Genomic DNA, 22,223 nt, shown 5'->3' with positions numbered 1-22,223 from the left:
CTGGCCACGCCTATTGAGCGCCGCGCCCTGGCCGCGCCCTCACGCGTCAATCATTGACCGTCCGCCAACTGCTGGCCACGCCCCCCGCGCGCACATATTTTGACCACGCCTTTATTTACTACGTGGGCGTGGTCTCTGCGAGGGGCGCGGCCATGTCACGGCCCCGCGTGTCCCCATCTCGGGCCCGGTTTCCCCATCCCGGTGTCGCCGTTCCGGTTTCCCGGTCCCAGTCCCGGTGTCCCCATCCCGGTCCTGGCTTCCCCATCCCGGTGTCGCCGTTCCAGTACCCCCATCGCGGTTTCCCGGTCCCGGTGTCGCCCCCCTCCCGCTCCCCGCACAGCCGGGCCCGTGCGGTTTTGGCCTTTTTCCGTTTAATAGCCGAAAACATTACAGGTACCACCCGGTACCACCACCCCCGGTGCTCAGTCCGCCCACGGCGCTCCGGGGGTCGCACCGGGATGAGTGGGGGTGGCACATCCCACAGTGTCCGTGTGTCCGTCCGTCCTCATCCCGCCACCCCCTGGGTCCACCGCGAGCCCCCCCTGCTCCCCGGTACCGGGAAGGGGGGGGGTCAGTGTGGCATGGCCGTTATCCTCATGCTCTGCGAGGCGATGGGGTAGGTGACCATGGGCGTGGTGGCGTGGCTCATGGTGATGCCCCCGAGCGGCTGCGCCATGGACACGGCCACCGGCGCCACCGACACGGCCACGGGCGCCATGGAGACGGGCGGCGGCGCCATGCCCTGCGCGATGGTCTGCGCCAGCGCCGCCGCCGCCGACAGCGGCGCGATCTCGGGGTTCATGGGCGGCGCCCCGTTAGCGGGAGGGGCGGCCTGAGCGCCCGCCGGCGCCACCAAATCCTGCTGGGTGACCGGGCGGGGCTGCAGGGCCTGGCTGCTGAGCGTGGTGTGAGTCTGGGCGATGCTGTGGTTGTAGTTGGTCACCGTGGGCGCCAGCGGCTGCTCGGTGGCCGTGGCCGTGGAGCTCAGCGTCATCACCTTGGCCTGGTTGCGGAATTGGGCGTTCTGCTCCAGCAGCACCTCGTTGGTGGCCAGCAGGTTGTTGACCTGCTTCTTGAGGTCCTCCACGCGTTTCCTGAGCAGCACGTTCTCCTCCTCCAGCAGCCGGTACTCCACGGCCCGCGGGCTGGCGAAGCCGTACTCGTAGCTCTCGTAGAGCCCCTCGGCTCGCCGCCGTTTCAGCACCGGCTCGTCGGGCTCGTAGAGGCCATCAAAGGGCTCGTAACGCCGTCCTTGCTCTCTGCCCCGCGCCTCGTACTCGTAATCCCGCTGTAAGTGCTGGAATTTACACTTAGCACCGCGCTGGCAGTCCCCCTTGAGGAAATCCCTGCAGATGGGCACCTCCTCTTTGCTGTTGGGCAAATCCGCCGGCGACAAGCCCAAGCCCGCGGCCACTTTCTGCCTGAGGCGCGGCGGCAGCTCGCCGGTTTTCTTGTAGCAATCCTCGTCCTCCTTGGTGCCGTGGATGAAGCGGCAGTTGAGGCGCACGCACTCCTTGTTCTGGAAGTCGTGGCAGAAGATGAACTCGTTCTTGCGCACGCCCAGGTTGGTGACCTCGGAGATGTCGGGGTGCCGGAAGCGGCAGCGCTTGCCGCGCTTGCAGACGTTGCGCAAAAAGTCACGGCAGATGTCGTCGTCGGGGAGGGCGGACGAGGATTCGTCGCCGCTGCTGACGCCACCGGGGCCGGTGCCGGTGCTGGCGGGGTAACTGTCCCGGTCCGGCATGGTGCGGGCAGGGGAGGAGGCTGGGGAGAGGGAGGGAGGGGTCAGGGAGTGGGAGAGACCCCGGTGCTGATGGGGAGAGGGTTCACAGCCACCCCGGGGTACCGGGAGAGGTCACCGGAGGAGGGACAAGGTCAGGGAGGGAGGGACAGGGAATGGGGGGAGTCCCAGCCCAAGGGGTGACCAAAGGAAGGAGGAACCAGGAATGGGGACAGGGAATGGGGGGAGTCCCAGCCCAAGGGGGACAGGGAATGGGGCGAGTCCCAGCCCGGGGTACCAGGAGGGAGAAAAGGAGGGACAGGGGGAGGGAGGGAGAAAGGGAGGGACAGGGAATGAGGGAATCCCACCCCGAGGGGTCACCAGAGGAGAGAGAGAGGGAGGGATGGGGTGAGGGAGAGAGGGACAGGGAATAGGGGGTGAATCCCACCCCGGAGCACCGGGAGAGAAGGAGGGGGGGACCCCGGTACTGAGGGGAAGGGGTCTACACCCACCCCGGGGCACCGGGCACGCAGAGAGGGACCGGGAGAGATGCCAGGACCGGAGGAGGAGGAGGGGGATGAAGGAAGAACCGGGAGGGACCCCGGGACGGGGGGAGAGGGGGATTCACCCAGCGCCGGGCACCGAGGGAGGGACCGGGAGGGGCCCCGCGAGCACGGAAGGGAGGGGGAGAAGGAGGCACCGGGAATGCGCCCGGTACCTGTGGGAAGGGCAGAAGGGAGGAACGGCAGCGATCCCGGGGAGTCCCGGCGCTGCGGCGGAGCCGGTACCGGGGCAACACAGCCGGGGATCCCCCACCGCAGCCCCGGTGCCCGCCAGCACCGCCGAACCGCGGGGGGAAGCCCGGCGCGTCCCTCGCGCCCCGTGACAGCCCCGCGAGCCGCACCGGGACGGGCACGGAGCGCACCGGGACCGGCGGGGCCTGGCGGAGGGCGGAGCGCGGCCTCCCCCGGCCCAGCGCGGCCCAGCCCGGCACTCACCGGCTCGCGGCCTCCCCGCGAGGCCTCCGGCGCCACCAACGCGCGGCCGGTGCCGGCGGCGGGCGGGACCCGCTCAGTGCCGCTTCCGGGGCGGCCCGGAAGGAGCCGCGCGCGCGCGGCGCGCAGGAAATGCGTCGCGCCGTGACGTCATCGACAGGAGACGCCGTCGCGCCGTTACTGCGTGCTTGATCCCGGAAGATCCTGGGCCCGGTGGGCTCAGAGCGAGCCCGGTCTGTGCCCACGGCGCCGTTACCGGGGGGTTCCTCACCCCGCTCCCGTTACCGGAGGAATCACCACCCTCACCCGGCTCACCTGCCCCGTTACCGGAGAATTTCCTCCTTCCCGGTCTCACCCACCTGCCCCGTTACCGGAGGATTCCCAGTGCCGCTCCCGGCCACACTGAAGAAACCCCCGGTTCTGCCCGTCTCCTGTTCTTTGAAGACCCCCCAGCCCTGTTACCGAGGGATCTCCGGTTCCATCCCCAGCCCCGTTACCGGCGGGACCTCCACGCTGGTCCCCGGTTACCGGAGAAGCCCCCCCCGCCCCCGAACCTCCCTCCCCGGTCACCGACAGAGCCCCCACACCGTGTTAGCAACAACAAACTTTTATTCACGGCGCGGCGGCAACCGCAAAGCAAAAAACGGGCCCGGCCCGGCGGGGCCCCCCGTGGCACCGGGACAGCACCGGGACGGGTCACCGGGCGTCACCGGGGCGTGTCCCCGCTCTGGGGGCCGTTACTTGGACCTCTGCCTCATCTTCCTCCTCTTGCGCTTCAGCCTGGGAACAGAGCGGGGCCGGTGTCACCCCCGGGAAGGCACCGGGAGGGAACCGGGGGTGGCACCGGGAACTTCCCCCGGGCTGGGAGGGCACCGGGAGCCGCCCCCGGTGCGGCGGGGCCGGCCCGGGACTCTCACATACCTGCGCATTCGCTTCTTGCGCCACTGCGGAGAGAGGGGAGGGGAGGGAGTGAGAGAGGGCCGGGATCCCAGTGCCACCAGTGCAAACCAGTGCCCCCCAGTTGAACCAGTACCCACCTGTGCCCCCCAGTACCCACCAATGCCACCTGTGCCACAGTGTAACCAGTGCCACCAGTGCTCCCAGTACCCACCAGTGTCCCCACTGTCCCCAGTGCTCCCAATGCCCACACTGGTTTGGTTCTTTCAGTGCCCCCAGTGCCACTGTTTTGGCTCCCCAGTGCCCCCAGTCCCACTCTGGTTTACTTTTCCCAGTGCTCCCAGTTCCCACCAGTGTCCCCCGTCCTGTACTGGGTTATTTCCCTCAGTGTCCCCAGTCCCACACCAGTTTGGTTCTCCCAGTGCCACCAGTTTCACACTGGTTTGGCTCTCCCATTCCCCACCAGTGTCCCCAGTCCTGTACTGGTTCATTTCCCTCAGACACCAGTCCCACACTGGTTTCTCTCTCCCAGTAACCCCAGTCCCAAACTGGTTTATCTCTCCCAGTGCCTTTAAGTCCCTACCAGCCCAACCCAGTGCCACAGGGGTCGTGTCTTCCAGTATCCCAGTTTCACACTGGTTTGCATCTCCTAGTGCCTCCAGTCCCTCCAGTATCATACTGGTTTGATTCTCCCAGTTCCAGACTGGTTTGTCTCTCACTACCCCAGTTCCAGACTGGTTTAACTCTCACTACCCCAGTTCCAGACTGGTTTGTCTCTCTCTACCCCCAGTCCCAGACTGGTTTAACTCTCACTACTCCAGTTCCAGACTGGTTTGTCTCTCACTACCCCAGTTCCAGACTGGTTTGTCTCTCTACCCCCAGTCCCAGACTGGTTCAGCTCCCCCGGTGCCGCCAGTTCCCCCCAGTCCCACACCAGCTTTTCTCTCCCAGTTCGCCCAGTTTCCCCCCACATTCCTCCAGCAAAGACACCCCCAGGGACCTCACAACCCCTACACCGGGACCTCTCCCGTTCCCTGGTTCCGCACACCGGGACCCCCCGTTCTCTAACCCTGGGACCCCTCCCGCTCCCCGGTTCCCCTCACCGCCCCCAGGGCTCGTCCAGGCCGCAGCCCCCCCCCCCCCCCTCCCCGCTCCATCCAGGCCCGGCCGCTACTGAGGCGCCATCGGCCTCCCCCGCGCCGCCTCCCGCCGCTCACCTTGGCCCTCATGACGGTTCGGCGGGGCCCCGCTCAGTCCCGGCGGGCGGGGGGCGGCGGATGGAGGCGGATGGCGGCGGATGGAGGCGGCGGCCGTGGAAGGCACCAAGATGGCGGCGGCCGAGAGGGGCGCGAGACGAACGGTGGGGCCTATTTATAGGGAAGCGCTCAGGCCACGCCCACCGCCGCGCGAGGCACGACGGGAAGTGTAGTTCCTCGCTGATAGAGCATCATGGGAGTTGTAGTCCAGCCGCCGGCCGCCATTTTGCGCCGCCGCGGGGTTCGGCCCCTCCCCGCCTCAAATTTATTGGAAATAAAGCCACCAAATTTTTTTTTTCGTCAATTTCCGCTTATCCAAGCCTTTAACAGTAATTTTGTTGCATCCCGAAGCCCCTCTGGAGACTTTCCTTTCAAGTAAAAATATAAAATATCTTTATATTGCAGCATAAAAGATACAAAATAAAAAATTAAATAAACATTCCGCGAGTCTCGGTGGTTTTTAAATCCCTGCTATGGATTGAAAGAGCTTTTGGCTCCCGTCTGCAAGCGGAAAACGAATTTTAAAGCCTAAAATTACGATTTTTCCCTTAAAGTGAGGGTGTTTTTGCCACAGAATGAGATTTTTACTTCTGCAGAATATGGGGGGTTTACCTCAAAACGAGTTTTTTCCCCTCAATATTTATTTTCCCTCAAAATGAGGGGTTTATTTTTCCTTAATATTGAGGGGTTTTTTCTTCAAAATTTGGGGTTTTTCCCCTAAAAAATCAGCATTTTCCCCTCAAAATGAGCATCTTTCCCTCAAAAATGAACATTTTCCCCTCGGAAATGACCATTTTCTCCTCAAAAAATGAGCATTTTCCCCTCACAAATCAGCATTTTCCCTCCAAAAATTAGCACTTTCCCTTCAAGAATTAGCATTTTTCCCACAAAAATGAACATTTTCGCCTCAAAAATGATAATTTTCCCCTCAGAAAGGAGTGGCTTTCCCTCAAAAATGAACATTTCTCCCCTCAGAAATCACAGTTTTCCCTCACAAATCAGCATTCTCCCTCCAAAAATTAGCACTTTCCCTTCAAGAATTAGCATTTTTCTCTCAAAAATGATAATTTTCCCCACAAAAATGATCATTTTTCCCTCAAAATTGAGTATTTTCCCCTCAAAAATCCCATTTTCCAACACCAAACCTGCCCAGCTGGGTTCCACCCCACAATCCCATATCCCCAGAGAAAGACAGAAGAAAAAAACCCGGAATAAAATCCAATAATCCATCGTTTATTCTCTTTTATTTGACTTTGGTAACATTTGCACGTGTGGAGTTTTTTGTTTTTTTTATTTTGGGGTGGAAAACTCGGATTTCGAGGAGGAAGCACCGCGGCCTGCAGAGAACGCCCGGGAATGTTGGGTAAGGCGGGAATCAGAATTCCCAAAAACTTGAGGGGAAAAAAAAGAACCAGGGGTACCGGCAAAGAAAAAAAAAAACCTCAAACATTCAACTGACGGCGTTTAATCGGCTTTTTTTTCTCGTTTTTATGTGGTTTTTTTGTAAAAAATTGACTATAAAAGAGCGATACCCCTAGGCTCGGGCCTATCCCGGATCAGCGCTTCCCTCACCTCTCCCCTGAGGAATTCTGGTGGGATTTTTGTTTTTTTTTTTTCCCCTCAAAATTAGCAAAGAATCCTGAGGGAAAAAGTGAAATAAAAATTATCCTCCGGCTCACGGGGAAAAGGTGGAATGTGCTCCCGGGGATATTGGGAAGGATAAAAAACACCCAAACCCGGGGTTTTTAGGGAATTCAGCTCCGCAAGGCCGGAATGTCGGCGGCTTCCAGAGGGTTTGGATTATTTTAAAAACCAGTTTGTGTTAAAAAATAGCGATTTTTTTTTTTTGAAATCCCATAAATCAAGGCAGAGGCAGAAAAGGCTCCTGGTGGGTGAGTGGGTGGATGGGGGAACTTAAAATTTGGTTTTTTTTTTCCCAATTCTTAAAGTACAATCCCAAAGAGGGAAAAGATAAAATCCTGGATTGCTCGCACTGGGCACTTTTCTGGGTGGAATCACTTGGGTTTTTTTAGGGATTTTTTTTTGGTGAAAATTTCCAAAGGGAAAAAATTAAAAAAATAAAAAAGGCAGCAGGACAAAGAGGAGGAGGAAGAAGGAACCAGCAGCTCCCTCCACTCCCTCTCCCTGGATTTTACAAATTCACCTCTCCAAACACGGGGAATATTAAGGATTTAATAGCGACTTTCACTCCTAATTTTCAATAATTTTTCTTTTGCTGCTCTTTCTGGGGTGTTTTTATTCTCTTTTTTTTTTTCGTTTGGAAGTCTGAAGTGGCCGAGAGATTCCTCCCTCCTTGGCAAAGTCAACGGGAGCTGTTGGATTCTGTGGGAATTCCAGACTGCCTGGACCAACACCGGTGCCAGATTCTTTCGTTTCCGGATGGAATTTTGTTTTTCTGGGGTTTTTTTTTTGGGGAAAAAAGGGGCGATTTGAGAACTCCAAGGGCTCTCAGTCGCCGGCCTCGTTCTCCTCTGCCGTCTCCCCCGTGGTGGCGTTTTCAGCGTTTTTGGAAGCCTGTGGGGACAAATCCAGGGATTTTTCAGGTTATTTTCCATTAAAAAACCCCAAAATTCTGAATTTGGGACTTCCCAACATAAAATGTGACTGATTTTACCTTCTTTTTCTTCTTTTTCTGAGTCTTCCGGCTGGCAGAGCTTTGTAGAAGGGCCTGGAAAGGAGGGAAGGGGTGAGGAGGTGGGAAATGATCCTGGGGTTTTTTTGGATAATAATAAATTTGGGAATTTGGGTCATTTTGTGGGGTTTTGGTTCCCTTTCCTTCGTCTCCCCTCCATGGGAGCAAGGATAGGTGACCCTGGGGAGCTGCTGCTTAATTAATTAGCAAATTTTTATTTATTAATTTAAATTAACTAGTAATTTATTAATAAATTAATGAATAATAAAACAATAAATTAATAATATATTTATTATTCATTTATTTTTAAATTTTATGTATTAACCTTTCAATTATTAAATATTCAATATTAAATATTTCAATAATACTTCAGTTGTTCATATTTCAATTATCACCATTTTCATTCTCAATATTATCATTATTATTCCAGTTATTAATTTTAAATTAAGATGAAAATGCTACTATTTCACTCCTTAATATATTAATTAGACTATGTGTTATCTGCATTTATATATCTATTCATATAAATATATAATTTATAATCCAATTAATAGACTATTAATTAGGCCATATAATTAATGCCATCTTTATATCTTTATATATATTAATAACTGTATAAATTAATTTTGAGATTTTTATTTATTGTATATTTTATTTAGACACAATTTATACTATTTTATATTTATTATATAAAAGTTTAGTTTTAAATTTATTTATATATAAAGATTTATTACTGATTAGCAATTAATCCATTAATATTAATAACAATTATAAATGTAATTTCTATTTTATTTTCCAAGTAAATATAACTATTAAAAAACAATATAATTAATAAAAATACTATATAGATACATTTTTCCTATGAATATTTCATATGGAAATAGAAACTAATTAATTTTACATTTACCCATATAATTAATTTGCATATTAGCATTATTAATGATTAATATTAATGATGAGCTTACCTTGAGCTCCCCGTCCTGCACCTCCAGGTCAGATTTGTAGAGCTCGGGCTCGAAGGGGCCGCTCGTGATCCTCATGGGGCCGTTGGGCATCAGCAGCACCGTGAACTTGAACTGGGCCACGAACTCCCCTGCGGGCACACAGGGGTTAACCTGAGCCACAGCCCTGCCAGGACCTGGGGGTTAACCTGAGCCACTGCCCTGCCAGGACCTGGGGCTGACCCTGAGCCACAGCCCTGCCAGGACCTGGGGCTGACCCTGAGCTACAGCTCTGCCAGGACCGGGGGGTTAACCTGAGCCACTGCCCTGCCAGGACCTGGGGGTTAACCTGAGCCACAGCCCTGCCAGGACCTGGGGGTTAACCTGAGCCACAGCCCTGCCAGGACCTGAGGGTTAACCTGAGCCACAGCCCTGCCAGGACCTGGGGCTGACCCTGAGCTACAGCCCTGCCAGGACCTGGGGGTTAACCTGAGCCACTGCCCTGCCAGGACCTGGGGCTGACCCTGAGCCACAGCCCTGCCAGGACCTGGGGGTTAACCTGAGCCACAACCCTGCCAGGACCTGGGGGCTGACCCTGAGCCACAGCCCTGCCAGGACCTGGGGGTTAACCTGAACTACAGCCCTGCCAGGACCTGGGGCTGACCCTGAGCCACAGCCCTGCCAGGACCTGGGGGTTAACCTGAACTACAGCCCTGCCAGGACCTGGGGCTGACCCTGAGCACCTGGGGGTTAACCTGAGCTACAGCCCTGCCAGGACCTGGGGCTGACCCTGAGCACCTGGGGGTTAACCTGAGCTACAGCCCTGCCAGGACCTGGGGGTTAACCTGAGCCACTGCCCTGCCAGGACCTGGGGGTTAACCTGAACTACAGCCCTGCCAGGACCTTCAATCCCTGCTCCTTACACCTGCCAGGACCTGCAATTCCTGCTGTGAGCGGCTCTGCAGATCCAAATTCACCTGGGCTCCTCCTCACCTGATCCCCTGTGTCCCCCATGGTCTCACCTGACCCCTGTGTCTCCTCAGGTGTCCCCTGTCCCCCAGGTGTCCCCCACGTGTCCCAGTCTCACCTTCCTTCTCGTAGAGGACGTTGAAGGGCTGCAGCAGCTCGTGCTTGGCGCACTCCACCACCCCCATGCGCGCCTTCTTCTCATCCTCCAGTGCCCTGGGGGGACAGCGCACCTGAGCACAGCTGAGCACAGCTGAGCACACCTGAGCACACCTGAGCACACCTGGGCACACCTGAGCACACCTGGGCACACCTGAGTGCACCTGGGCACACCTGGGAGTGCCTGAGCACAGCTGGGCACACCTGAGCGCAGCTGGGCACACCTGAGTGCACCTGGGCACACCTGGGAGTGCCTGAGCACAGCTGGGCACACCTGAGTGCACCTGGGCACACCTGAGTGCACCTGGGCACACCTAAGTGCACCTGAGCACACCTGGGAGTGCCTGAGTGCACCTGGGCACACCTTGGATCATACCTGGGCACACCTGGGAGTGCCTGAGTGCACCTGGAATCACACCTGAGCACACCTGGGCACACCTGAGTGCACCTTGGATCATGCCTGGGCACACCTGGAGTGCCTGAATGCATCTGAGCACACCTGGGATCATACCTGAGTGCACCTGGGCACACCTGGGCAACCCTAAGTGTACCTGGGTACACCTGGAATCACACCTGGGCACACCTGAGTGTACCTGAGCACACCTGGGAGCATCTGAGATCACACCTGAGCACACCTGGGAGCATCTGAGATCACACCTGGGCACACCTGAGTGCATCTGAATGCACCTGGGATCACACCTGAACACACCTGGGATCACAGCTGGGCACACCTGAGCCAACCTAGACACACCTGTCTGGCAAAGGCTCCAATCCCTGCAACTCCAGCCCCATCCAGGTACCCCAGGTGGGACCCCAACCCCATCCAGGTATCCCAGGTGGAATTCCAGCCCTATCCAGGTACCCCAACCCCATCCAGGATTTCCCTGGAATCCCAGCCCTATATCCAGGTACCCCAGCCCTATCCAGGTATCCCAGGTGGACTCCCAGCCCCATCCCAGCCCCAGAATTCCCGGGATCACCTGAGGGTGAAGGGCACGGTGTCGAAGCGCCGCTCCACCTCGCTGAAGAAATCCCAGGGATTTCCCTGGAATCCCAGCCCTATATCCAGGTACCCCAGCCCCATCCAGGATTTCCCTGGAATCCCAGCCCTATATCCAGGTACCCCAGCCCCATCCAGGTACCCCAGGTGGAATTCCCAGCCCCATCCAGGTATTCCAAGTGGGACTCCAGCCCTATCCAGATGTCCCAGGTGGAATTTCCAGCCCCAGAATTCCCGGGATCACCTGAGGGTGAAGGGCATGGTGTCAAAGCGCCGCTCCACCTCACTAAAGAAATCCCAGGGATTTCCCTGGAATCCCAGCTCTATCCAGGAACCCCAACCCCATCCAGGATTTCCCTGGAATCCCAGCCCTATATCCAGGTACCCCAGGTGGAATTTCCAGCCCCAGAATTTCGGGATCACCTGAGGGTGAAGGGCATGGTGTCGAAGCGCCGCCCCACCTCACTAAAGAAATCCCAGGGATTTCCTTGGAATCCCAGCCCTATATCCAGGTACCCCAGCCCTATATCCAGGTACCCCAGGTGGAATTCCCAGCCCCAGAATTTCGGGATCACCTGAGGGTGAAGGGCATGGTGTCGAAGCGCCGCTCCACCTCGCTGAAGAAGGCGCGCGAGGTTTTCATCTTCAGCCCGTACTGCTTGGAGGGGTCCCTCTTGTAAATCGTGGTTCTCTGCCCCGCGTCCTTGGCCTGCAAAGACATTCCCAGGGGAAATTCCCGGAATCTGGAGAGCTCCTGGAGCTCGGGAATTCCTGGGATTTTATCAGGGATGCGCGGCCCCACCTTCCCCTCGCCGCTGCTGACGAGGACGTCGACGGCGTAGACTTCGTGCACCTCGAATTCGGCTTTTTCGTGGTCCTTCCTGGGGCGGGAGGGGGGATAAAAAGGGGTTGGGGAGGCAGGAAAATCTGGGAATTCTGGAGGGAAAAGCTTCCAGGAAGGCCCAAAAGCATTCCTGGGAATTCAGAACTTTCCAGGAAAGCCAAAACCTCCCAGGAGAGCCAGAGCATTCCTGGAAATTCCTGGAAACTTCTTCTTCCCAAGAGCTCCCATTTCTCATCCTGACCCCATCATTTTCCTCCTGATCCCATTGCTCTCCTGACCCCCCATTTCTCACCCTGATCCCATTTCTCCCCCTAACCCCCTAATTTTCCCCCTAACCCCCCCAATTCTTGCCCCCCGGACCCCCATTTTTGCCCTGATCCCATTTTCCCCCTGACCCCAATTTTTGCCTGGTCCCCCCCAGTTTTTGCCCCTGACTCCCCATTTTTGCCCCCCAATCCCCCCAGTTTTTGCCCTTGACCTTCCCCATTTTTGCCCCTGACTCCCCCCATTTTTGCCCCTGACCCTCCCCATTTTTGCCCCCCAATCCCCCCAGTTTTTGCCCTTGACCTTCCCCATTTTTGCCCCTGACTCCCCCCATTTTTGCCCCTGACTCCCCCCATTTTTGCCCCCGACCCCATTTCTCACCCTGATCTCATTTCTCACCCTAACCCCCCAATGTTCCCCCCAGTTTTTGCCCCTGGTCCCCGTTTCTGCCCCTCTCACTTCTGCTGGTCCGAGGGGTTCTGGATGATGGTTTTCTCCCCGTCGATCACGTGCTGCTTCAGCTGGTGCGACAACATCCCTGCGGGAACACGGCTCACTGGGACGGACTGGGATGGACTGGGACGGACTGGGAGCGACTGGGACGGACTGGGAGGGAATGGGAGCGACTGGGAGGGACTGGGGTGGAATGGGAGCGACTGGGAGGGATTGGGGTGGATAGGGATGGACTGGTACGGACTGGGAGGGACTGGGACGGACTGGGGTGGAATGGAATGGACTGGGACGGACTGGGGTGGAATGGAACGGACTGGGAGGGACTGGGGTTAATGGGATGGACTGGGAGGGACTGGGGTTAATGGGATGGACTGGGACAGACTGGGAGGGACTGGGATGGAACGGGATAGACTGGGATGGACTGGAGTTAATGGGAGGGACTGGGAGGGGACTGGGACGGACTGGGGTGGAATGGGATAGACTGGGATGGACTGGAGTTAATGGGATGGACTGGGGTTACTGGGACAGACTGGGCTTACTGGGATGGACTGGGATGGACTGGGGTGGACCGAGGTTAACTGGGATGGACTGGGGTTACTGGGATGAACTGGGATTACTGGGATGAACTGGGGTGGACTGGGGTTACTGGGATGAACTGGGGTGGAATGGGGTTACTGGGATGGACTGGGGTTACTGCAATGCACTGGGAGCTCCAGGCACTGCACACCAGTGGGTTGGACTGGTCTGTACTGGTCTGTACTGGGTTGGACTGGGAGCCCCAGTGCCAAGCCCAGGCAGAATTCCCACCCTGGGCTGTGTGAGATCCAGATTTTGGGGGATTCCCCCCTTTTCCCTCCCACCCCAATCCAGAGGGATTTGGGGGATTTCCCCCTTTTCCCTCCCACCCCAATCCAGAGGGATTTTGGGGGATTCCCCCCTTTTCCCTCCCACCCCAATCCAGAGGGATTTGGGGGATTTCCCCCCTTTTCCCACCCCTCACTCCCAGCCCAATCCTGAAGAGCCCCCGGCATTCCCAACCCACTCTGGAGACAGCAGGAATTCCTGGAATCCCAGGGAATTTAACCAATAACAGGGAGAGCCCATGGGGGGAAAGGATCAGGATGAGCTCCAGGATCCCAATCCAGCAACCCCAGAGCCTTCCCTTCTCCCCAGGATCCCTTTTCCCTGTGATCCCTTTTCCCTGGAATCCCTTTCCCCCATGATCCTTTTTTCTCTGTGATCCCTTTTCTCCCCTTTTCCCTGGGGGAATCCTTTTTTCCCCTCACGATCCCTTTTCCCTGTGATCCCCATTTCCCTGGAAATCCCTTTTCCCTGGAATTCCGTTTTTTCCATTATTCCTTTATCCCTGTGTTCCCTTTCTCCATGATTCCCCTTTCCCTGAAATTCCCCTTTCCCTGTGATTCCCTTTTCCCTGGAAATCCCTTTTACTGGAATCCCCTTTCCCTGTGATCCCTTTTCCCTGAAATCCCCTTTTCCTGGATTCCCTTTTTCCCTGGAATTCCCTTTTCCTTTTTTATCCCTTTTCCCTGGATTCCCTTTTTCCCTGGAATTCCTTTTTCCTTTTTATCCCTTTTCCCTAGAATTCCCTTTTCCTGGATTCCCTTTTCCCTGTGATCCCTTTTCCCTGAAATTCCCCTTTTCCCTGAAATTCCCTTTTCCTGAAATTTCCTTTTCCTTGAAATTCTCCTTTTCCCTGTGATCCCTTTTCTCACTGGGATCCCTTTTTCCCTGAAATTTCCCTGGAATTCCTTTTTCCCTTTTATCCCTTTTCCCTGGAATTCCCTTCTCCCTGAAATCCCCTTTTTCCCTGAAATCCCCTTTATCCCTGAAATCCCCTTTTTCCCTGAAATCCCCTTTCCCCTCACCTTCAATGGGTGTGCAGTGGAACGCGTGGGCGATTTTATTCCAGGCCTCTGTCACTTGTGTGTTCTGGGATTTAAAACAACAACAAAAAACACAGAAAAAACCACCAATTTTACAATTTTATGGATAAAAAAATCCCCACCCCAAGCACGACCTTTCCATAAATCCCAAATATTTTAGGACAAACCCCAAAACTTTTCCCACCAACACCTCCAAAAACAACAGAAAAAAAAAAAAAAATCAATTTTCCATACGGCCGCTCCCGGATTTCCCACAAAAATCCCACGAGTTGGGTCCCAAAATCCCTGGGCTGATTCCCAAAATCCCTGTGCTGATTCCCAACACTCCCAAATGTGCATTTGATGCCCAAAATTCCCCAAATTCCCACCTGATTGCCGGGTTTCACCAGGCGCAGGGCGGCCTCGGCACACAGGTGAGCTGCCTTGATGACGTCGGCTTTGCGGCCGGACACGGGATTTTCCTGGGAAAAACACCAAAATCTGGGATTTCTGAGGCTTTTGAGGTGGAAATTCAACGTTTTGGGATTCATTCCAATCTCTGGAATCTGCCTGGGAGGTGGAAAAGTCCCAACCAAAAGTCCCAACCAACCCCAAAAGAATTCCAGAGGGTTCCCAGTCCAGGCATCCCTGTGCAATCAAAAATACGGATTGGGAAGAATGCAGCAAAATTCCAATGGGGAATTTTGGGCTTTTTCCCCCAAAACCACTGGAGCAAAACCATTCCCAGGACAGTTTTTCCCAGTTTTTCCTCAGGATTTATTCCCAGAGAACGGGATAACCTGAGGAATTCACAGCAGGAGTTTCCAAGGTATCAAAAAGCAAAATTCCAGGGGAAAAGTGGGAAACAGGGATTGGTTTTGGGGTGGGGAATTGGGAAATGTTCATCCTGGGAATTCCAGCAGGAAAAAGGGGAAACAGGGATTGGTTTTGGGGTGGGGAATTGGGAAATGTTCATCCTGGGAATTCCAGCAGGAAAAAGGGGAAACAGGGATTGGTTTTGGGGTGGGGAATGGGAAAAGGTTCATCCTGGGAATTCCAGCAGGAAAAAGGGGAAGCAGGGGTTGGTTTTGGGGTAGGGAATGTTCATCCTGGGGAATTCCAGCAGGAAAAAGGGGACCCTGGGGTGCTGCCACCTTGGATCCAGAGATTTTGGGATGGTGCCACCTCAGATCCAGAGGATCCAGGGTGGTGCCCCCTCAGAATGTGACACCCCCGGGTGGTGCCACCTTGGATCCTGACACCCCAAGGTGGTGCCACCTCAAATCCAGCAGCTCCATGGTGCTGCCCCCTCAGATCCAGAGGTTCCAGGGTGGTGCCACCTCAGAATGTGACATTCCAGGGTGGTGCCACCTGGGATCCAGTGGCTCCAGGGTGGTGCCACCCCAAACCCAGAGGTTCTAGGATGGTGCCACCTCAGAATGTGAAACCCCAGGGTGCTGCCACCTCAGATCCAGCAGCTCCATGGTGCTGCCCCCTCAGTCCCAGAGGTTCCAGGATGGTGCCAACTCAGAATATGACACCCCAAGGTGGTGCCCCCTCAGACCCAGCAGCTCCAGGGTGGTGCCACCTCGGACCCAGAGGTTCCAGGATGGTGCTACCTTGGATCCAGAGGTTCCAGGATGGTGCCACCTTGGATCCAGAGGTTCCAGGATGGTGCTACCTTGGCTCCTGACACCCCAGAGGGCGGTGCCACCTCAGACCCAGAGGTTCCAGGGTGGCTGCAGAGCCCCTGGCACCCCAAGGCCGCCCCAGTCCCAGCAGACACCCCCCGATGACAAACCCACCTTGGAGGCGCCGAGCACGAAGGTGTGCGCCACGTTGGCGATGAAGCCGTCCACGTGCACGCCCAGGTCGCTGCAACAGAGGCAAAATGGGAATTCCAGCAATCCCAGCAATCCCAGCAATCCCAGCTGGACCCCAGCACGTGCAGTGCTGCCCCCAAGAGCCCCTCCAGGCTCATTATTAGGCTTTAATTAACAAGGAATTAACGCCGTGGCAAAAACGTGCGCTGGTCTGAGAGGTTTTTGTAAGCTGAGGAATTTTGGAGTTTTGGGGTTTTTTGGGAAGGGAGAGGGGATGGATTCCCATGGATTGGGATCCAGGCACTCACATTTTGACCAAATCGCCGTCCTTGAGGATGTAATCCTGGTCGCTCTTGAGCGGGGAGAAGTGACACACACAGTTATTGACGGATATACTCGTGGGGAAGGCGATTCCTGGCCAAGGGAACAGGGGAGAAATCAGGGATTTGGGATTTGGAATGACCTTAAAGCTCCATTCCACCCTCTCGGGACACCTTCCCCTATTCTGGGCTGCTCCAGCCTGGCCAGGGATGCTTGCAGGGATGGGAATTCCATTCTGGCACCTCACAGAGGGGAATTTCTTCCTGATATCCCACCTAAATCTACTTCTAGCACCTCCAATTTTGGGATTGGGGTCACCTTAAAGCTCCACTCCACCCTCCTGGGACACCTTCCCCTAGCCCAGCCTGGCCTGGGACACTTAAAAGAATGGGAAATCCATTCCAGTGCCTCTTTCTTCCCAATATCCCACCTGAACCTACTCCCAGCACCTCCAACTTTGGGATTTGGGGACCTTAAATCCCCATTTGGGGACCTTGAAGCTCCATTCCACCCTCTTGGGACACCTTCCCCTATTCCAGGCTGCTCCAGCCTGGCCTGGGACACTCAGAGGGATGGGAATTCCATTCCAGTGATTTCCAGCATCTCCACCTTTGGGATTTGGGGACCTTAAATCCCCATTTGGGGACCTTGAAGCTCCATTCCACCTTCTTGGGACACTTTCCCCCATTCCAGTGCCTCTTTCTTCCCAATATCCCACCTAAATCTACTTCCAGCACCTCCAATTTTGGGATTGGGGTCACCTTTAAAGCTTTTCCACCCTCTTGGGGCACCTTCCCCTATTCCGGGCTGCTCCAGCCTGGCCTGGGTCACTCAGAGGGATGGGAAATCCATTCCAGTGACTTCCAGCACCTCCAATTTTGGGATTTTGGGGACCTTTAAAGCTTTTCCACCCTCTTGGGACACCTTTTCCTACCCCTGGGTCACTTTGAAGGGTTGGGAATCCCATTCCAGGACCTCACAGGGAGGAATTTCTTCCTGATATCTCACTTAAACCTCCTTGCAGCACCCTCAGGATGGGAATTTGGTGACAAATCCCAGTGCCCCAAACCCTGCAGAGTCACCCTCCCAATGGAATTATTTGAATTATGGAAACTGAGCTGCAGCAGGGAGGATTTGGGGTTAAAACCAAGGAATTCCTCATTCTCAGGAAGGAGATCCTCACCTTTCTTCATTTCCTTTTCCTTCTTGAAGATTTTCCCTGTCTCCTCCATGATCATGGCATCTCCCTTCTCACACAGGCACAGCACGGAGGCGCCAGGAGCCGCTGCCTCCACCACGGCACGGAGCACCCCTGAAATTCCCAAAAAACCAGCATTTTATGGGGGTCCCATCCATTTCATGGGCTTTCCATTTATTTCATGGGCTTTCCATTTATTTTATGGGGTTCCCATCCCTTTCATGGGGTTCCCATCCCTTTCATGGGGTTTCCATCCCTTTCATGGGATTCCCACCCATTTCATGGGGTCCCCATCCCTTTCATGGGCTTTCCATTTATTTTATGGGGTTTCCATTCATTTCATGGGGTTCCCATCCATTTCATGGGGTTCCCATCCATTTCATGGGCTTTCCATTTATTTTATGGGGTTTCCATTCATTTCATGGGGTTCCCATCCATTTCATGGGGTTCCCATCCCTTTCATGGGCTTTCCATTTATTTTATGGGGTTTCCATTCATTTCATGGGGTTCCCATCCATTTCATGGGGTTCCCATCCCTTTCATGGGCTTTCCATTTATTTTATGGGGTTTCCATTCATTTCATGGGGTTCCCATCCATTTCATGGGGTTCCCATGGGATCCCCATCCCTTTCATGGGGTTCCCATGGGGTTCCCAATAATTTCATGGGGTTCCCATCCCTTTCATGGGGTTCCCATCCCTTACATGGGATTCCCATTTATTTCATGGGATTCCCATCCATTTTATGGGATTCCCATCCATTTCATGGGATTCCCAATAATTTCATGGGGTCCCCATTTATTTCATGGGCTTTCCATTTACTTTATGGGGCTCCCAATAATTTCATGGGGTTCCCAATAATTTCATGGGGTTCCCAATAATTTCATGGGGTTCCCAATAATTTCATGGGGTTCCCATCCATTTCATGTGGTTCCCAATAATTTCATGGGATTCCCATCCCTTTCATGGGGTTCCCATTTATTTCATGGGGTTCCCATCCATTTAATGGGGTTCCCACCCCTTTCATGGATTCAAAACCCCAAATCCAACACCTCAAATCCTATTCCCGAGATTCCACACCCGGGAAAGGCCTAAATTTTGTTTTAATTCATTTTTTTTTAATTTCACTCATTCCTATCTTTTATATATATATGAATAAATATATATTCTATTTTATTTATTTCCCTTGTTTGGGAAGAGGGAAGCGCCACGCTGCCAAATTCCTTTGGGACAAGTCAGAGCTCAGGGGGAACAGGTTTGGGAATGACTGGGACACATCAAAGGCCACCACCCCACGAGTCCCAGTTTTCCAAGGAATCCATGGGAACAGGTTTGGGAATGACTGGGACACATCAAAGGCCACCCCACGAGTCCCAGTTTTCCAAGGAATCCATGGGAACAGGTTTGGGAATGACTGGGACACATCAAAGGCCACCACCCCACGAGTCCCAGTTTTCCCTGGGCTGACTCAGGGAATGCCCCAGGATGTTTGGGGAATGCTCCACTCCCAAAATAACCCAGCAGGAATTCCAGCCTGCCTTGGGCAAAAGAGGTGGCCCCAGACCTCATCCAGCTCCCTGCACGGGGCCGATCCCAAAATATTTTGGGATCCTGGTCTGGGATCCTAAAATATTTTGGGATTCTGGAAAGGGATTCCCAAAATATTCTGGGATCCTGAAATATTCAGGGATACTGAAATGGGATTCCAAAATATTTTGGGATTCTGGAAAGGGATTCCTAAAATATTCTGGGATCCTGGACTGGGATCCCAAAATATTCTGGGATCCTGGAATTTGATCCCAAAATATTTTGGGATTCTGGAATGGGATCCTAAAATATTCTGAGATCCTGGAATGAGATCCCAAAATATTCTGGGATCCTGGACTGGGATCCTAAAATATTCAGGGATACTGGAATAGGATTCCAAAATATTTTGGGATTCTGGAAAGGGATTCGTAAAATATTCTGGGATCCTGGACTGGAATTCCTAAAATATTCTGGGGTGCTGGAATGGGATTCCAAAATATTCTGAGATCCTGGAATGGGACCCTAAAATATTCAGGGATGCTGGACTTGGATCCCAAAATATTCTGAGATTCTGGACTGGAATTCCTAAAGTATTCTGGGGTGCTGGAATGGGATCCCAAATCATTCTGGGATCTTGGAATGAGATCCCAAAATATTTTGGGATTCTGGCAAGGGATTCCTAAAACATTCTAGGATCCTGGAATGAGATCCCAAAACATTCTGGGGTGCTGGAATGGGATTCCCAAAACATTCTGGGATCCTGGAATGGGATTCCCAAAACATTCTGGGGTGCTGGAATGGGATTCCCAAAACATTCTGGGGTGCTGGAATGTCCCCTCCCATTCCCCCTTTGTCCCAGGGTGCTCAGAATTCCCAGGAATCCTCAGCAGTGCTGTGCCTCTGTCACCTGTGCAAGACCTTCAAATCCCAGCACTTTTCCATGGGAAAGTTGGGAATATTTCAAAGCCAGGATAACATTGCTGATAAGAGCCGGCGGGACACGGAGGGGGAATAAAACAAACAGGGAGAGGGAAAAAAAATAATAATAAAAAAAAAAATAAAAGCAGATAAAGGGGAAAAACCCTCAGAGCATTCCAGGGGATCAGATGAACAGGAACTCCTGGAATTCCTCTCTCCTTCCCGATGTTTTTTAGGGAGTTGAGGAACTTTTTATCCCTAAAAACCGACAGCTGCAAGGGTCTTTTTGCAGGACTTTTTGTGTGTGTGTGTTTGTTCTTTTTGTGGGGTTTTTTGCGGTTTTTTTTTTTGCCGTTTTGTTTTTTGGTTTTTGTGTGTGTGTGTGTTTGCTCTTCCCAACCTGCTGGGAGCTGCCTTTCCCCCCGGGATGGGAGGCGGCCAAACTTCCCTCCCTTCCCGAAGGGAATCCCGGCTCCCGAGGCGCCTCCCGGGCCACCGGCGGCTCCAAAGAAGCTCCGCAGTCAGCAGGAAGCGGGGTGGGGACACCGGGGAGCCCCGCGGAACCGGTCCGGGCGGTCCCGGAGCCGGGACACCGGGAATGGGCTTAAAAAATAACCGGGAGAGGAAAGGAGGGGGCAGAGCCTGGCGGGGGTGGGGGCAGCGGCTGGAGCCCCGTTACCGAGACAGGAACCCCGTTCTGACCGGGACGGGAACCCCAGACCGGTTCGGGACCCCGTTCCGGGACAGGACCCCCGTTCCCAGAACCGGATCCTGTTACCGGGACAGGACCCCCGTTCCTGGGACGGAACCCCCAGACCGGTTCGGGACCCCATTTCCAGAACCGGAGCCACATTCCCGGGACAGGACCCCCATCCTGACCGGGACTGGATCCACATTACCGAGACAGGACCCCCAGACCGGTTCGGGACCCCAATCCCAAAACCGAACCCCCGTTCCCAGAACCTTCTGGACACCATTCCCGGGGCTGGATCCCCATTCCCAGAACCGGACCCTGTTCCCAGAACCGGAGCCCCGTTCCTGGGACAGGACCCCGTTCTTGGGACGGAACCCCCAGAACTGGAGCCCCGTTCCCGGTACGAGATCTCGTTCCCGGGACAGGACCCCCAGACCGGTTCCGTGCCCCATTCCCAGACCCGGACCCCACCATTCCCAGCACAGCCTCGTTCCCGGAGCAGCCCCGTTCCCTCCAGGCCCCCCCCACCTGCGGCTCCCCCACTCCCGTCCCGTCCCCGCCGCCACCTCGGTGTTCAGCCCCCCCTCTCCGGTACCGGAGATGGGCCGGGGGGGTCACACGTGAACAAAAGCGGCACCGGCGGGGTCTGGAGCACCGGGGCGGGGGGGGACGGCAGGCCCGGCCCCGCTCCCCCGGTGCACGTGGGGCGCGGTACCACGTGCCGGCAGCGGCGGCGGCGGCCGCGCGGGGCCGGGCCCCGCCAGCACCGGGAGCCTCCCGCCGTACCGGGGGTAGGGGCGGGGGGGTCACACCGGCACAGCTCCCCCCAGCCCCAAACACCGCTCCCCAACCCGGGGGTCTCACCCGCGGGGGTTTCACCCTCAGGCCCGGCCGCTCCCCCCCCGCCCTCAGCGCTTCCCCCTCAGCGCTTTCCCCTCAGCGCCCCCCACCACCCCCTCCATCCCGACCGCGGCCCAGCACTCACGGTTGGCGATGTCCCCCCCCATCTTGTACTTGGTGACCACCAGGTCCTCGGCGATGGTGAGCTCGGTGGCCTCCTCCTCGCCCGACATGGTGGGAGCCCCGCCGAGCCCCCCGGAGCCCCCCGGGCCTGCTCGAGCTTCCCCCCACCCCGCCCGGCGCTGAGGAGCCCCCGGGACCGCGAGCCGGAGGCGCGAGCAGGGCAGAGCGCGGGCTCCGCGCGCGGCACGCTGGGAACGCGAGTCCACCCCGCCCCCCCGGACTACAACTCCCGGCGGCCCCCGCGCGCAGAGCCCCGGACGGGGGTGTGGTGTGCGCAGCCCCGCCCCCACGGACTGCAACTCCCGGCGTGCAGCGCGGCTCTCGCGAGAGGAGGCGGGAGTGAAAGCGGAAGTGGCGCGCGGGCGGTGTTAGGGGATGTAGGCGGGAGGAGGGAACGGGAATTTCGGTACCGGGAGAGCACCGGGAGCGATGGATCTGCCCCTCCCTCCGCTTTTGGGGTCCCCAGCATGTTCCTGATCCAACCCTGCAGCACCACTCTCACTCACAACCCCCAGACCCTCCACCCCCGCCCCACTCAGCCCCGTTACCCCCCAGCACCGGCACCGCGGCCACACCGGGACCGGTCCCTGCTGTCCCCGGACCGTGACACCGGACTCACCCATCGGCCTCATCCCCACGGTTCCAACCCCGCCGGACTCCCCTGTCCGGTGCTCCCCCCATGACCCCCCC

The 22,223-nt window shown here is 55.6% G+C and overlaps 2 protein-coding genes and 1 long non-coding RNA gene across 3 annotated transcripts; all 3 read right to left on the bottom strand.

Annotated features, from left to right (window-relative positions):
• Positions 1 to 360: 360 nt before the first annotated feature.
• On the bottom strand, positions 361 to 2,808 carry ZC3H10 (zinc finger CCCH-type containing 10). Its single transcript, XM_066567691.1, has 2 exons — positions 2,719 to 2,808; positions 361 to 1,764 (listed from the first exon to the last, which is right to left on the bottom strand). Exon 2 carries the CDS (start codon positions 1,742 to 1,744, stop codon positions 572 to 574), a length of 1,173 nt encoding a protein of 390 aa, XP_066423788.1. The 5' UTR covers positions 1,745 to 1,764; positions 2,719 to 2,808; the 3' UTR covers positions 361 to 571.
• Positions 2,809 to 3,306: 498 nt separating this feature from the next.
• On the bottom strand, positions 3,307 to 4,960 carry LOC136567912 (uncharacterized). Its single transcript, XR_010785152.1, has 3 exons — positions 4,830 to 4,960; positions 3,637 to 3,659; positions 3,307 to 3,495 (listed from the first exon to the last, which is right to left on the bottom strand). It is a non-coding gene; the product is annotated as an uncharacterized lncRNA (long non-coding RNA).
• Positions 4,961 to 6,080: 1,120 nt separating this feature from the next.
• PA2G4 (proliferation-associated 2G4) lies at positions 6,081 to 21,601 on the bottom strand. Its single transcript, XM_066567589.1, has 13 exons — positions 21,496 to 21,601; positions 17,359 to 17,487; positions 16,163 to 16,268; positions 15,837 to 15,906; positions 14,421 to 14,513; positions 14,035 to 14,098; positions 12,155 to 12,233; positions 11,390 to 11,468; positions 11,163 to 11,296; positions 9,550 to 9,644; positions 8,487 to 8,614; positions 7,504 to 7,557; positions 6,081 to 7,403 (listed from the first exon to the last, which is right to left on the bottom strand). The coding sequence occupies exons 1-13, from the start codon at positions 21,581 to 21,583 to the stop codon at positions 7,338 to 7,340; spliced, it is 1,185 nt and encodes a 394-aa protein (XP_066423686.1). The 5' UTR covers positions 21,584 to 21,601; the 3' UTR covers positions 6,081 to 7,337.
• Positions 21,602 to 22,223: the final 622 nt, after the last annotated feature.

This window comes from Molothrus aeneus, chromosome 30 (assembly GCF_037042795.1).
Source record: "Molothrus aeneus isolate 106 chromosome 30, BPBGC_Maene_1.0, whole genome shotgun sequence".
NCBI lineage: Eukaryota > Metazoa > Chordata > Aves > Passeriformes > Icteridae > Molothrus > Molothrus aeneus.
This window is presented reverse-complemented; position numbering and strand designations above follow the sequence as displayed.